We start from the raw sequence: 17,035 nt of genomic DNA on the forward strand, positions 1-17,035 counted from the left end.
GTGTATCCCGCCTCTCGACAGCTGGGATAGACTTCAGGCTACCCGTAATAAGTGGAAGAGCATGGATGAAGTAGCAGCTGCTGTATGTGAAATTTGTTATAAATCCATAAAATTGAAAGATGCACATGACAAGTTTTATGTTAACCAGACTCTAGACTTTGTTGAACACTCCTAAAAATAACCCTTCACGTGAAGTTAAATAATCGTGGAAAGGATTTCCATATTAATAAATGGCTTTCTATTCACACTTCTGTTTGTATTTGTGTTGACCTAACAAAATTTGCATGAGTTGGATCATTTCCATCAAATTAAGTTGGACTCAAGTGCAGTAAATAAGTTCATTCATCATTAATTAACCCTTTAAGACCTACCATAGAACCAAGTCCGCCAGAGCTTATATTATATTTTTACATGCTGTAGTGCCATTTTTGGGAGAATTTCAAGTTGCTATACATCAATACAACCATTACAGCCTAAATCTTAATAATATGTATGCATTAAGTGCATAGTAACTACATAAATTGCAAAAAAGTGCAATAAACTACAAAAAAATTGAAAATCATTTTTGTTTTTTTAACATATATTTCTAGTTAGAGAAATTTAAGAGGCTTATCCCTCAAAACTGTAAATACAAAAAAGTTGCACAAAATAATTTCCCACCACAGGAAATTTATTTTGAGTGTCTTCGTAGTTTTATTTTTGAAATACACCAATTTTTATACACTGCAGGAAAAATGAAAATAAATATTATAATGCAAATTTGCAAAATAACAGCATATGCATCAAAATAAACTATTTCCAGCAGTGCAATATTAGTCCTAAGCATCCCAGAAACGACACAGAAAGTCATAAAGTCAAACATAACTTTTAAAAACACCAGTATAGGCTCATGAGGCCCTGATGGTAAAAAACTACATTTCCGCGAAAATGACATCACTTCCGGTTTCGGGCAGGTCATGGCGGACCTGCGATAGTTCGCGCTGACGTCTATTCCAACTTAGGAAGTGTTATGAACAGCTGATCAGCAAAGCGTGTTTCTGGAATATTATGTTTTTGTTGCTGCAAGCGCTTTTTATGCAGTTTTTGCAAAGCTATATGTGGAAGGAAACTGTGACCTAGGACAAGCTGATGGCATAAGATGTAAGTACAACTTCTCCGGTTTCATATGCAAAAAAAATTATTGCGCTAGCTCACGTGGTTGCAGTGCTACCAGGATTTAAAAGTAGTTGCAAAACGAGCGTGCTGCTCTGATCGGTTTTAAAGGGTTAATTAAGTTGGTCCAACTCAAGTACATTAAGCTGGAATAACATAATTGCATAATGCTTAAATAAAGCAAGCTCTAACTGGGTCTTGAAATGCCAGATTATGTACAGAACCAGTGCCAAGTAAAGGCTTTTGACTTTGACCTACCTGAGACAAGTCACACAGTGGCTTCAGTGCTTGCTGTACCTTCTTTATCTTTATAGATATGACAGCGTACATAAGACAGGAAAGGGGGGACCTAGACCACTGTATTGAGGACTATAGGCTTTGTTACTCTGCTGTGAGCAATAGGGGTGCCCTACTTTAGAAGCTTTTAAAAAATCAAAGCAAATTCCAAAGCAGAAGTATCTTTACTGTCATATTACTTTTTCAATTTACAAAAATACCCAGTAAATAAGATGCACTATGAATGTTGTCTGGTGTGAGTTATTTATTAACATAATAATATTTCATAATTACTGATCTCTCATCATTGCACAAGAAAACCTGAAAAAGAAATAATAAATTCAAATGCACAAGTATTGAATTCACAGAGCTTTTCTGCTTCCAAATGGAAAAGCAAACAACTGAGAGTTGAATTCACATTCAGTTTTCATCTCCTTGAAAGGGATGACAAAGCAATGGCTGGTGTCTTCTCTGCTCTGTTGTTGGCTTTCCATCAAACTGAGCTGCACAGATGCACTTACCATCTGTGCATAACTACATTAAATCCTGCTCTTCTCCATTGAAAAAAATCACTTATTGAATAAAAGCTCTTCAAGTACATTCTGGTGTTGAACCAGTAAATAAATGAACATAAGAATCCACTTCAGTCATGAAAATATATATATATATTATTCACAGGTAGTATTCTGTTGTTCGTTATGCCTTCATGGAAGGTGAAAGGGCTACTCCAAACTGCCGAAGCAAGACAAGGTGGTGGCATAAATGCATACAGAAGGTGATGCGGGCTTAAAAATTAGGGTGAACGATGGCACAAACCAAGATATATTCACTGGTTCACTGATCACTAACATTTTGTCACTCCTCAAGGGGAAGTGAGGGTATGCAGTGCTGTGCTGTACACAAAATAAATTAATCAACTATGACTTCAAATTCAATCAAATTCTAAATGTACTTAAACTTATGTTCAAGAAAAAAAACATTTCGTTTTTATAAGACTTGTAAATTAAAAGAAATAAATCGCAAAAATATATTATTCAAATAAGAGAATTCAGTCTATATTGTGTTTAAAAATGTTTTCTGACTCTTAGAGAAAATAAATGAAGAAAGTGCAAAGCATGCAAGAAAACAGGACAATATGACAAACTGTGGATGAATAACAATGATGGTTTGATGCTATACACAGCTGATCTGTCATATGTGGAAGCAGACAGGTCACGTGGCCTTTATGTGTCCAACAGTTTGGGTTCTTCATCATCAGTGTTTTTAGACACTACAGAATAGGAGTGTCTGTTATTACCGTGCATCACACTATCTGGAGACAGAACTGCAAGATATGGAGCTATGCAGAAGACGGATGGAGCAGAGTAGTTATCAAGTTCATACACAGGTACAGCAGCATTGGTCCAGTGTTGGGCTCCAGCTCCTTTCATTATCAAAAGGCATGCCGAGGGTCTCACATAGTTTCTAAGAGGAAAGCAAACAATATGTTTGGCTTAATAGAAGAAAAGTTGAGAAACTGCCCTAGAATTGGCTCTTTGGGTTGAAAATTAATTAAAACATTTATATATAAGCTAACAGGAAAATGAAGACAAAGATCTCTTACTTGTCTTACTCTCTGAAGGAGGACCATGCGTGGAGTGGCACTTAGTTTTCTGCAGTAAGAGGATCCAGGAAAACTGTTTGTTATTACACTCTTTGAATTAGGATAGCAAACAGGGTTCAAAGATGCATAACACAAACACTTTTAAGTCTTCCTTTCATGTTTACAATAGATATTACACACATATTGGTTAATTTGCTTACATGCAAAATTTACATCTAATGTTGTTACATAAGTTCAAATCTAATCAAGTGAAATTTACTTGAATGGTACACATTCATATTTGAATTAATAAACTTTTGATCTTATATATTTCAGATGCATTTTACTAAAAAAAAGAAGCATTTTTAAAATTGTGTTTTGTATTATTCACTGTTTACTATAAAGTAAATTTTGCTGTAAGGTGAATTTCGTATTTACCTTGCGATTTAGTTGATAGTGCAGACTCCGGTCTGACAGCCAGGGATGTTTGAGGGACTCTGTTGCGCTCATCCTCCAGCTCTTGCTTTTCACCAGAAGAAGTGTGATAAAGTCTTTAGCTTCATCTGAGACGTCTTTAAACTCCTCTTCCTCAAAGTTCCACTCACAGGCCAGGATGTTGTTCAGCGTCTCGTTGTCATCATCCCCCAGAAACGGAGACAAGCCGCTGAGTCTGGACATTAAGAATAATACAGACGTCAGGAACTGTACAGGTTGTGTCTTTGTGTGTGCACTGAATGAACTCCTTGACTCACAGCATATAGGTGATGACTCCAAGACTCCACATGTCCGTGGGGAATGACACAAACTCATAGTTGATGACTTCAGGAGCTAAAAACTCAGGCGTTCCAAAGTTGACCTTTAGCTTCTCCCTAGGCTTATACCTGTCAGAGGAACCAGATCCATAAGAGAAAAACATACTCAAATAAACCAGTGCATGAAAGATGAGGTGACTATAAATCTTACCTCCTGGCAAGGCCAAAGTCAATGATTTTAATCTTGTTAGTAGCTCTGCTGACACAAAGAATGTTCTCAGGCTGAAAAAGAACACAGATTCTGGTGTCACATATACTGTGTTTTAGAGGTCGTTCTTCTTTTTGGCATAGGTGCAAAAGATAAAGAAAAGAACACAGACAACACCCTAAATTTTATTTCATTAACAGAGATGGGAGCTTTTATTTTGAAACTTTATAAACTTGTCTTTTCATTGGGCTGTTTAGGCTCCAAATGAATGTTGTAACATATTGAAAAATAAATAAAAATACTGAAAGAGATTATTTCTACTGTGACGCGAAGACTCAAGTAGGTTTACCTTGAGGTCGAGATGTAAGATGTACATTTTATGCATGTACTGCAGCCCTTCACAGATTTGCCGTATAAACAGCACCGTGTCCAACTCTGTGAGGTTGTAGTTCTCGTCAATGATGCGGTCAAACAGCTCCCCTCCTTCCACACTACCACACAAAGAGAGACACTGTTACAGCCAGTCCGAGTTTGTAGAGGCTCTTTTTGTATTGTCACAAACACCTTGAGACAAACTTACTATTCCATGACCAGGATGATGTCGTTACGCGACTCAAATGCAGCGTATAGCTGAATGAGGTTGGCGTGGTTCAGCTGGTTCATCACCTGGATCTCATTCCTCACCACCTCCTGATAGACGGAAATGAAATGTAAATTAAATTTAAAATCACATATAGGAAAATGACACGTAAATATGGAAGTTAATGAATGACAAAACTATATTAATTTTAATTCAATTGTATTTTTTTAGAGCCAAATCACAACAGTTGCCTCAAGGAGCTTTATATTGTAGGTTAAAGACTCAATAATACAGAGAAAACCCCAACAAACAGAAAATCAGCCATGAGCAGCACTTGGTGATAGTGAAAAGGAAAAACTGCCTTTTAACAGGAAGAAACCTCTAGCAGAACAAGGCTCAGGGAGGGGCGGGGCCATCTGCTGTGACCAATTGGGGGTAAGGTGAGGAAGACAAGAAAAGGCCAGTCTGCAAGATTTTTAAACCTTGCAAGGAATAAGTTATCGACACAAATAAGTAATGGTTATCTTGAGGATTTTCAGTGTGTAACATATCAGCTTTTGAATTTGTAAAAAAAGACCTTAAAAGCCAAGTGCTGGTTATATTTTGCCTTATTGAAGCATGGTCCCTCATATCATAAAACTGGAGCGATCAAACAGGCAGGGTCCTTTCTATGATTTAAGCTACTGCAGACTGCTATAGAAAGGTTGGTTTGGTCAAGATGGTATGTTAGGGACGAGGTAGATCAAATCCTTCATGGCAGTTTTTGCTTGTGGTTCAGTTTAAAATGTTCAATGGAAACAGAAGTTACAGACATAAGGGACTTGATTAAAAAGTAAATATTTGTATTAGCAGCATGCAACTCATAGCAGCCTGTACTGCAGCCATTCGGGGGCATAGTTAGATACAAATAAGACAAAACAGACGTACAGTCAGACACAAAGTGCCAGCTGTTTGGTCGTGGATCATCAGCGACAGCCATGTGGGTCATTTGAGGATCTGGCTACAAGTTTAATGAGCTTTTTAAATACTTCAGATTATAATCTAACCACACAGCTATACTCTGACATCTCACCACATATCTAGTTGACTGAAAGAAATAAAGACACAATGGGGCTGACAAATGGTCATTACCTCAGCGTGTCTATTTTTAAAATCGAATCCTTTATAGTGCAGTGATAAAAGTGACCATGTATTAGACTGTCTGAGAAAACTGGCATCTCAGCAGCATCGCTAAACCTGGATTCTGTTTCATATTCAGCATTAACCAGCCAATCATTACTGCACCTTCTCTTTCTGGCTCCGGGCTTTGATGATCTTGGCAGCCAGAGTCAGACCAGACGAGTTCTCTACGCACTTGTGGACTTGTCCAAAACGTCCCCTAATGGAAGAAAAGCAAACACACGGAAGAGTTAGAGGTGTGGACAGATGGGATGCAGAGCCGGAGAACAACCGTTCTGTAAATTGGATTTTATTATTAAAAACAAATATTTCTGGCGCTGAAATATGATGTTTCACATTTGGATACGGTTTTGATTGGTTTTGCTCAGGATCTCTTTAATGTTTATGTCGGACCAATTAAACAAAGGGGTTTTATAAAGCAGCTGCCATTAAAAAGCTGAAAATTCATTTAAATATCAAAATAACAATTTGTTTGTGACTCTTACTTATGTCTATACATTATAATAGTTTATTGACTCGTTTAGAAATTCAGGCTATGCTCTTGTGTAATTTGACAAATGTGTTTGCGTGCTAAGGAGTAATCTTCTATTTGAGAGGCAGGATTTAGCGCTGGTCTGTTACATCAGAGAGCCCCCTGAGGGTCAGCACCATTTGCCCTTTGGGGGGCAACTAAAATTATTAGCGCAGGGTGTGAGATCGTCTGTTATTTCATTATTGAGGGCCAGTGCACACTAAGCATCTGTGCCTGTAACTGAGCGAAATGAAAATAAAGTGCTGTAATGAGAGATGAATGTTCTGAGTGCTTCACTCACCCTCCCAGGACCTCCTCTCTGTTGATAGTGTAATAGGTGGCGACCTGGTGGGGTTTGGGAGTAACGATGCGGTGGTCGAAAGGTGCTAGCGGTGGAGGACTTGAGTCTAAAGAAGAAATGAAAAAGAAAGGCAAAGAGAAGACAAGTTACTGTTACTGAGTGCAGAGAGGGAACGAAAGGCTGAGGAAGAGGTCTCAGCACCCAGAAACAAAGTAGTTTAAAATAGCAGCATGCCGGCGTCTCATTATGTGCTCCGCCAGCTGTGCTCGCTGACATGTTAGTGATGCTCGCACAGGCATGCTGTTATGACACTGAAGCTGATTTAAAGTCTGAGGAACGCAGAGGCAAATGCCATAAAGTAACTCATCAAGCTGAGTCTACACGGAGAGCCTATAGGATGCAGGAATACTGTGCTGAGCAGTCCAGGATTTTGAAACACTGAGGTCATGAAGCCTAAATGCATCTTTTATGGATAGCACTGGAAATGAAAAAAAAAAAAAAAACCTCAAAGATGCACTATGAAAAGTGTCTGACCTTTTTTTGCTGACTGTCACATATCTTTTATTTGCAGCTTATTGCAGATTCAAACAACAGAGGTTGACCTAAAGTGCTTTTTTACATCTCCCCCGAAAAAATACATTAAAGCTGAAAGGTGTGTTTTGTTGTGTTAAGTAAAAATCACTGTGTTTTAATGATCATTAAATTGTGTTTTGAGTTTTCAGATTGATGATGATTCATCTCATTCATCATGAAACCCTGTCCTCCTCTAATAGTGCCCTGCATGTTCTTGGGATTGGATCGATATTGAAATTTGCAGTATTGCACAGCAGTACTTCTTGATCTTTGTCAGTCTGTGGTCTCTACTCCCTCACATACACATTGATAAGATACTGCATGTATACAATATATTGACTGACACTGACGGTGATTCACAGGCATAAATTTCAAAACACAAGTTCCTGAAATCTTCCCTTACCTGATTTCTACAAACACTCCCATTTACATGTAGTGTAATTGTAGTTGTAGAAAGCAACAGCCTACACCCCAACCTCCCTGGACACTTCAGAAAAGAAGCACTCACACACTTTCTTACCAATAATAAACTCCTTTATTTCCTCTGCCGCCTCCCCTTCGTCTTCTGTCTTCGCTTGGTCAGATATGGAGACCTGTGGCTCGGCTCCCTCTACGACCTGTCCATCAGCCCTTTCCACTTTACTGTCCTCCACCCGGCTCTTTTTGAGGTCGTCTTTTCCTAGGTCTTCTTCTGGGACATGGCGTTTGCTACAAGTGGCCACATCACCAGCCTCCTCGGAGCTTCAGAAAGGAAGGCACAGAATATGAATGTGTGATGTGGTTTGAAGTTCCCCTTTTCCTCCCCCAACAAAAGAATTTCCTCTTAGCTGGCTTAATGATCCAAAGAAGTACAAGTAAAGAAAATAAATAGTTAACTTAATGAATTTAATAGCAAGTAGCATAAAGATATATGGTAGCTTTGCTAAGACACACCTGTCATACTGAAGCACAGAGGCCCTGCAGATCCAGGCTTTTTCTGATTTTGATGATTCTTCTCTATGCGTTGTCTTCACATCATCTTTCACTTTTCCGCGATTTTCAAGACTAACATCTTCTCCATTTTGCTTTTCTTCTTCTTTTTCTTGTTCTTCTGGCTCAGAGTCTTCAAATATACCCCCCTCTCCTTCCTCATCCTGTCTTTCCTCAGCCTCCTCCTGCCTTTCGTCTGACTGGGCAACAGAGGTGTGCGGTTCTTCAAGGATCAGCTTTTCCAGATCCTGTCTTCCACTTCTTCCATCCCCCTCAGCCTCTATGTTTATGTGCGAATGCTCGGTGTTCTGCCTGTTGAGCTTTTCCACCTGTTCCTGGAGCACAGGCTCATTCAGGGAGGAGGTGTCTGTAGTGAAGAAAATACACGGATACAACCAGATGTTTGGTGAAAACGCTGTATTATATTTACTAAAAATGAATGTAATCAGATGATTGATAATCCTCAGATAGATGGAATTCACTCATCACATATTTACATTTTCTGCTAGTCTGGGTGGTCACTTGCTCGATAAGTCTGGCCCAATTCAGATAAAAATCTCACATCATCCTCTGGATAGTTTGTTGCAGAGTGTTGTAAAGACACGAGTGCAGATCTGGTTCTCAGATCCATATTAAAGCTGTCAAGCTAAGACCTAAATTCTGATCTGTCATCTGTGTTTCAGATTTTGCTCATATATAAATTTATTATGCAAGCTTGACATGTAAACATGGGGGATTATTGCAGACAAATGCTGTTTAAATTTTATTCACTTTGCCTTTTGTGTTCTGACTGTTTACATGTTGGTCAATGTGAATGTATCCTATTTATTTAGATACTGTTTCATTCTCCTACTTGGGTCTCTTATACTGTCTTCCCTCACTTTTGTCAGATTGCTATGTCTTCAATGTCTTTTTGCATTTTTTTCTCCTCATTGCCTGAATTTGTAGTGTTTTGTTTGATTTCTCATATATTTAAATAAAGGCTGAACTGCCTCTTGTCTCCCTTTTTATGCTGTTATCCTTTAAACATGATGAAAACTGTATTTATGTCTGCCAAAAAGTCAGCAGATGTAGCAGTGCAGCCATGCAAGACTTCCAGGGATCATTACATAGCTTGTCTACATATAAGATTTACATTTTTTAAAGGTCTTCTTAATATGTTTCCCATCATTTACTTATATTTTATGTTTTTATGCTAAACAGAACACATATGTTATATTACAAAAACAATTCTCAGAAATCCTGAACTGGTCTCCCTGTTATATTAAAGTCCGTTATATTCCATGATGTACATATATTTCAGATTTATGATGTATTATATGCAGATAACGAGTTTAGAAATTTTGTGGTGGGCTCTGCATAAACTTGTGATTGTGGATTGTGTAATATCTTGTTTGAGTTTACCTGACGTTTCTTGCGGTTTTCTCTTTTTCTGGGCCTTTAAACCTTTCAGGCTCAGCTTGGCTTTTTCCTTATCATCCTTTGCCTGGATGTTAACAGAGGAAAGAAAGATCAGGTTTTAGACATTGTGCGTAACATTCAAAAGTGGGACAAAACCTGCACTAGGTGGAAACTTCTCATAGAAAGGAAAATTGCTGATAGATGCAGATATTTCCATTTGTGCAATAATGTGACAACAAGCTTCAAAGCAGTCTCAGTTTCTGTTGTGAAGGTTTTCCCTCATAACTCAAGTGTATTGATGTCTTGCTCAGCAGATGCCTCCTTCTGGCCAAAGAGGAAATATGTGGCATTTCAACTATAGCAGTTGAAATGCTACACATCACTCGAATCAGTTCCACACTTTAAAAGAGAAATATTCACTTTATCCCTACATACAGTAGATCTGACAGTCGCCATATGGTGCAATAAATCTGTCTCCTTAACCTGTATCTAAAAAAAGCCTCTGAATCAGCAGTGTAACTATAGATTATATGAATGCATGAACTATACAATATATGTTGCATGTGTTACACATCTGTAACATATATTCATATTTGGTTACAGCACTAGGAAGTGAGTCTCTCTAATAAATCATGGCATTAAGAACTATTAAGAATTTGATGACTGTTGGACTGAAGCTGTGCAGCTGCACTGCAAGCTGATAAAGACGTGGTCTGGGAAAGATAACCAATGTGACATTAATCATTTACACCTCGGAGGCCAATCACAGTCTCAATGGTAAATCACTTAACATTACAGCAGGCACAGCAGAGCCAAGACAGCCACATAGGAGTCATATCTAAACTCACAGGAATTAAACAGCAGAGTTTTAAAAAACATTGCCATTTAAATGTTATTTGAACTGTCTCATATACACAATATGAATACATTCAGTCAAGAGGATACCAATGCAACCATGCTCACTATACAGTGAGACCTTTCACTTTCACTGCCATGTTCAACAATGCGGATAAAAATGATGGTACTTTAAAAGTGCTTTTGCTAGATTCTAGTGGAAAACTTGCTCATGATGTCGTTTAAACTTCTCACCTTCCTGTTGGCTTTCCATCCAGGCTGTTTGAACAGAAGCTCCACCAACCTGGAGCTCTTTACCACCTCACCGATGAAGCTTATCACCTGCTGGGTGCCCTCCACCAGTTTCTCCACCCCCTCCAACCTGCGTGCCTGACTCTCCATGTGCTCGCTGGCCCTCTCCACAGCCCCATGCAGCTCCCTGCATACTGCTTCTACCCCAGACCCACGTCTTTTTCCATGGCTTTCTTCACGTATTGAAGCTAGATCCAAACCCATACCCCTGACATCCTGCGACAGGCCATCCAGCTTGATCAAGACAGTCTGTTGCATGTTGAGCAAACGCTCCATCTGAGAGCTCAGGAAGTCCATTCGACTTTCCACAGATCGCAGGGCAACATCATGAGGAGAGCAAGAGGATGATGATGAAGAAGAGGAAGAAGCAGCCTGAGACTTTTCTGATCCATTTAGAGAAAGCTTCCTTCCACCTGGCTTCTGCCCGTGAAGAGGGTTTGGATCATAAACCTTGGCTAAAGAGTTAACAAGGCTGGAGCTCATGATTGACCTAAATGTGGCTTCTAATAAAAAGCGTTTATTTAATCTAAAGTCCAGTTACTCTCACAAAGTCTCAACTAGCACAAAAAGCATAGTGCCAGACAAAGCTGCAGACAAGTTAAAAGGACTGGAGGGACAACAGATAGCTCTCTTCCAATCCTTCACCACCGAGCTGAGTTTTAAGAATAGCAAATGGCTGTTCTCCCAATTACAGTGCAACACCCCTGTGGACGTAAGGGACTCGGTGGCCAGTGATAAGAGCTGAGGGCTCGAGTGTACAGTGGGGGATGCTGGGGAGGGTCGCTATGTGACATTTGAGATACTTCAAAAGCCCTTCAGTCGGGTGTTAGAATCCCAAGAATGCTGAACTAAATATGATGCTGTAAAAAGCAAGATAAACAAATATAGTTTAGGGCCAATAAAGAAAAGCATAACATCTCTAAATCTGAAGAGCCCGTGCCATTTTTCAGCAGGTTTAGTCACATTACACCATTAATCACATTTTCATTTTGTTTTTCACATTGTAACAAGATTGAAGGAGGGATGCCAGCACGTGCGAAGTGGTACAAAAGTTACTAATTAAAGAGGACTGAGATTATTTCTGAACACTGCCAAATACTATCAGTTTATCGCTTTTTATACCTAACTTGTTTCACTCAGAGGAGCAGAGAGGAGCCATTTAAATTTTTACCAAATCACCACCATTCTGACTATTTAGCAGACTGTTTTCTATCTTTCTGCAGTGTATTGCTGCATTTTTGAGTTATTTCGATTGTATTTATGGTTTTATTTGCTGTTCATTAAGTTTAAAAGTCATCATTTATTTTACAGCTCACTAATTCTGAGCCAACACTGTTCAAAGACAGAAGTTGAGTAAAAGTTAAAAGGGTTTGGTTTCCTCTGGAGGCCACCAAGTGGAAAGAACTTCCGAGGTTCCCAATATAAGCCTGCTGTCCACACACTGTGAGGGACACAAAGACAACGGGACACAGGTGATCCAACTGACACCTAAGAACTGTTGATGCAGAGGAGAGGGGGATTGTGGGAGACGAAACTTCCTGCACATGTGTTGCTGTACAGAATTAAAGAGGACAGACATACACACTGTCGCTGACACACGAGTTCATATTCATGAACAGGTCCACCTACTGAGACGTGACTCTGCACATTGACCTCAAACTTTTCCACATCTCAGTACAGTCTATCTGGAGTAGGCTGAGCGACAAAGTGCTGGCGCCTATATACTAGCACCCATTTGTCAACAACGGAAAAACCTGACCTATACTCTGCTCCTCACGCTGTTCCCAAGTACGGACAGCTCATCAGCTGTCAGGGTTAACACTTGTATCCCCAGTGGCTATTTGCTATTGAAGGTGAGAATGATAAAGGACACGGTGCAAGTGCAGACAGAATGCAAAACATATGGTTGAAATACATGTTTCCTTACTGAAGGAGATCAGTAATCCGGCAAAAGCGTTTTCACACTAAACTGCTTTATAAAGATTATTGCAAAGCCTCTGTTTGACATTAATCAAAGATAAAATACTGTAATTATTCAGGGTCTAAAATGATATTCAGTGAAACTTCAGAAACAGCTCTCATGCTAAAGTGGATTATTGCAAGTAAACATATAGAAAAATCAGTTTTTTGTAGCTTTTTCAAGCAATTGCTTTGTACGGTGGCCCTAAGAGGTCAAACTGTTTAAGAAAACACCTGAAATTATAAGAAAAACAACTGCAAAAACACATAAAACGCAACAGAAGTTGTATAAAACACAAAGGACGTAGAAAAAAATGCAGCCCAAGCTCACAAAAAAAATAATCATAAAACATGACAAAAATACTATATGAGGGAGAAAAAGATGAATGTACAATATCTTCCATCTTTTCCATCTCCGTCTGAGGATTCAGCAGTGCTGTGAAGGAGGAAAAAGATGGACGATATTGTGCATTCATCTTTTTCCTCCTTCACAGCACTGGTGAATCCTCTCCTTCATGCCTTCACTAGCTCACTGCAGTGTTTTGGTTTCTGTCACTTCAGGAGCTGGCCCGTCAGTTTTGTTTCCCCCAAAACACTTCTGTTGTGCTTTTTGACATTTTTTTTAATAGTTCTCTTCTATTTTATTCAACTTCTGATGTGTGTTTTATGTGCTTTTGGAACATTTTCACATTTGGTGGTGCTTTCTGAAGGTGCAGTACATTTGGCCTCACAGGGCCACCATAGTTTTGCACTTGAAACACCACAAACTAAACACCACAGATTCAACCACAAAGAGGTTTTTATATCTCTGTATTAACGGCCTGTTTCATAAAGGTATTTCTCAGGAGTTCTGTGGATAACTTGGACTCAGGGAAGAACTGGGTGATCAAAAGTCACTGTGTGAAAACAATTTTGAAAATATCTAGTTAAAGAAAATCTAGTCAGGATTCATTCATGAATGACACTGTAGTTAACATGTCAGATGGCAAGGCCACCATTCTTTCTCTTGCTCTCTTTATTTTTTGTTGTCTTTAATTAATTAAAACATGTTCTATGTACGCTGGGTGTTCATTTTAAAGCAAGATGCTCTGACTGTATGAATGCTTTTGTTAAACTTCAGTACTATATATGTTACAGCAAGTTAGCACAGATCTCAAGCATCTCTTTTGAAAAACTTCAGAAAGTTTTGCACTTAGCCATAGGCACTAAACAATGACCTATAGGAAACACACACAGACAGACAAATACACACATGTAATGACTCAAAAGAATTGCTGCCATTAAAATGCTACATACACACAAAAACACTGCATCTCAGGAAAAATTATTATTTTCAGGAGCTGTCTTTTTTGGTTCCTCTTTCTCTCCTTCAAAGATCCTTGCTTCACCCAAGCTCAGTGAGTTGCTGCCATGCCATCATGGAGAGTGTTGACAGTGTTTATTGTTTCTAAAGGAAGAAGAGGTTACACAGACGTTTCCTGCCACTGTGGTCTTTTTGATTTACATTTGAGAATACTCAAATAGGAATGCCATGATATTTTATATGAAATAAACATCAAATGTGATATGCTGCTCTGTGGTCATAATTGCACTGTGTAAAACCTTTATCTTTTTCAAAGCTACTATTTGTGTAACAAAAAAAAAATCAGACCAGATACATTTTAACAGCATTAAACAATTTTTTCACAGGCAACAACAATTGCTTCACTGATCAAAACAATACTGCTACAACAAAAAATTATTTTATTATTTAGATTATATTATACTGTCATATACTCAAAAGTATATTGTGCTTGTTTTAGAAATATATAAGTAAAAAGGGAGTAAACAGTACACTATTTTATATGAATGTATCTTCCTTTTCCCTACTTCTTTATTTCCTTATATCAGCATCAGCTCTGAATCACTGCATACTCCATAACAACTACCTTTTGTGGGGACAAATTGTGATACAGTAGATGGCTAAATAAATCTCCACACAGACTGCACACTACAAAGAGCCAGTAGGGTCGGAGCAGAGTGCTGGTAGATTGGTCTGGTGGAAGGTTTAACTGTACCCTGTCAGACAAGCTCTGAAATCCCTAGTCAGAAAAGGTTACATGGTAACACGAGAGGCTGTGTGGTATAGGAGCACAGTTTAGGAATGAGGCTGACGCAGCCTAGCCACTCTCACCGCATATAGAATTACTCAGCAGGAAGACACAGACAATTTATAATGCTTATTCTACTGCCGTGGGCTTTCCAGTAATCCATTATCACTCCCAGAGCCACAATTATAGACTGTGTCACACATAACAAATGCACGCCTTGGGATGGCTGCTGTTGTGGTAAACCTGGTCCATATTTAACAATGCTGTAGCTTGGCGAGGGAAAGCTGAAACTAAGAGGGACATGGTAAGTAGGTAATTTACTTAAGTGATGCATTTTTTCATATTTTTGAGACAAACATTTTTTCCTAGGCTTGCTTATTTATAAACTAGAACACAGAAAAATGGTCTAAAATGTGTTTTCAGTTTCTCGAAATGTCAGCAAAATATAAATGTGCATGTGTCAGTAGATTCATGCATGCCTTTTCTATATTTTGTTTCAAATTGTTTCCATACTGGTATACTTGAAAAGCAGTTTGGGTCAGGTAGACGAGTGTTTTAAAGGACATAGGAAGAAGTAGGGGTTGTGGATTAAATTGGTGCCTCCTATCCAAATGACTAGACCAGGAAGGGAAGGGATACAGACGAGACATTTTGGACCCACCGACAACAGCTCAGTGACAGCTCTTTGAGCTTTGGCATGTTCCAGGGCGCTGGTCCAGCTCTGGGACCCCTGGATAATCCAGGGTTTCCTTCCCAAATGGCATCCCTAACCACATAAGATTCACCATACCATGAATATGACTCACACCACGCAACCTTGCTGAGACCAAAGATAGTTGCATTCAGAGAGGGGGTCCTCATCAACCCAGCAGTGTGCTTGACCTGAACAGTAACGAACCACATGCACACTCTTCACACAGACTTCATTTTTACATTTTCACCTTTCATTAGATCTCTGGAGAGAGAGAGTACACATGGTGGCTGCCCAACTGTGTGACTAAATGCACAAGTGTGAATGAATGGATTTTGAACAATTAGAAAGTGCAACAGCAACCTATTGCACACACTTTTTGTGAGTTAGCCTTACAGTAATTTAGAAGTTTTATTTTCTTAGAGGTTTTACTTTGAAATTCTGGAAAAACCCTCATATAAGCTATTTCAGCCCTGCATGCCAGCCAAAGTATGCAAACCAAGATACCGTCTCTTCATAGTTGTACATTTGAAATAGAAAATTTCAACATATTTTGCACTATCTACACCTTTCCTTACAGTTTCCTATTAGAGATTTAGTCGTTGGGAGCAACATGAGTCAATTTGAAACGAAAGTTTTGCTAAACCTGCACCATGCAAAGCTGTAGTGATCTGTTCAGCAGAGGTGAGGAGGTTATGTAACATTTTGCGTTTAATGACAGGATTGTTCCGTTGTTGATAGACCATATAAGTCTGGCGAGTAGATGCCAATAGGAACAAGTGCACATATTATCTCCGCAGCTCCACCTGCTGCTTTTCTATCTGTCAAACCTGCATGTGTCACCACTGGCCGGTGACAGTCTGTTCTTTCCACAGTTTAGCTGCCATGATAACCAGATGGTAGATTTAGCTCTCAGCAGCCTCAGAGCTCAGTGGGACAGGAAAAAATTCTCTTCATAGAACAGAGGTGCTTTATTATGTCAGAAAAGTTTGTGTGTATGTGAAGCATGTTTGTGGTGTAGGGGGTAGCGAGGATAAGCATGCGGATGTGTTACATGCTAAACAGCATGAATGCATAACCCTGAGTGATATCACACAAATGTCAAATATCAAAACTGTATCACATTCCATTTTATGCTAAACTAAAAGCTAATGGTTTAGATTTATTATATCAAAACTTTTCTCGTACAGAAATCACACTTACTTAAGTGCTGGCAATGGGCTCGGGCTCATTTTCATGATGCAAACATGCAGATAGACACAGTCCACAGGCACGCCCCAGAGACACTTCTGGTATTTACAGGTAATTCAGTAACCATGTTGATGCACTTGGGATATCTGGAGACCCCTAGAGCATCCTCCGCAATACTTTTTGGGCTACTTCTTACTTTGGGATACTTTGAGTGTTTATAGAAGGAAATATTCTACATATAAAACTGAAACAAAATCATTGGATATTTAAGGCTTATTATACACTAACTATTAGCTTAGGGCCACGCAGAGACAATGTTGCGAGATAGGATCTAAAAAGTTAAGCCGACACATATTTTTGTTTCAATGCCCCAAAACATGCAAAAGCAGCAAATCTGATACATCATACATCCAGAGATGGTTTCAATACAAATGGGTTGTTTGGCACAGTCTGAAGTGAAGTCATTTCGTGCAT

The 17,035-nt window shown here is 39.0% G+C and overlaps 1 protein-coding gene across 1 annotated transcript; it reads right to left on the bottom strand.

The window, feature by feature from the left end:
* Positions 1-1,694: 1,694 nt before the first annotated feature.
* mylk4b (myosin light chain kinase family, member 4b) lies at positions 1,695-11,424 on the bottom strand. Its single transcript, XM_084910267.1, has 13 exons — positions 10,574-11,424; positions 9,488-9,569; positions 8,048-8,450; positions 7,635-7,855; positions 6,542-6,647; positions 5,835-5,928; positions 4,551-4,660; positions 4,320-4,461; positions 3,974-4,044; positions 3,763-3,891; positions 3,449-3,680; positions 3,032-3,080; positions 1,695-2,892 (listed from the first exon to the last, which is right to left on the bottom strand). Exons 1-13 carry the CDS (start codon positions 11,111-11,113, stop codon positions 2,882-2,884), a joined length of 2,190 nt encoding a protein of 729 aa, XP_084766393.1. The 5' UTR covers positions 11,114-11,424; the 3' UTR covers positions 1,695-2,881.
* Positions 11,425-17,035: the final 5,611 nt, after the last annotated feature.

The sequence above is a fragment of the Perissodus microlepis genome, chromosome 17, assembly GCF_051167445.1.
Source record: "Perissodus microlepis isolate ML-2025 ecotype Zambia chromosome 17, ASM5116744v1, whole genome shotgun sequence".
In the NCBI taxonomy this organism is placed as follows: Eukaryota; Metazoa; Chordata; class Actinopteri; order Cichliformes; family Cichlidae; genus Perissodus; species Perissodus microlepis.

Coding starts and splice junctions, on each gene's coding strand:
- mylk4b (XM_084910267.1), bottom strand. CDS start 11,113: ATGAGCTCCAGCCTTGTTAACTCTTTAGCCAAGGTTTATGATCCAAAC. Junction 4,462..4,550: donor ATCATCCTGGTCATGGAATA/GTAAGTTTGTCT, acceptor TTTGTGTGGTAG/TGTGGAAGGAGGGGAGCTGT. Junction 3,081..3,448: donor ACTATCAACTAAATCGCAAG/GTAAATACGAAA, acceptor CTCTTACTGCAG/AAAACTAAGTGCCACTCCAC.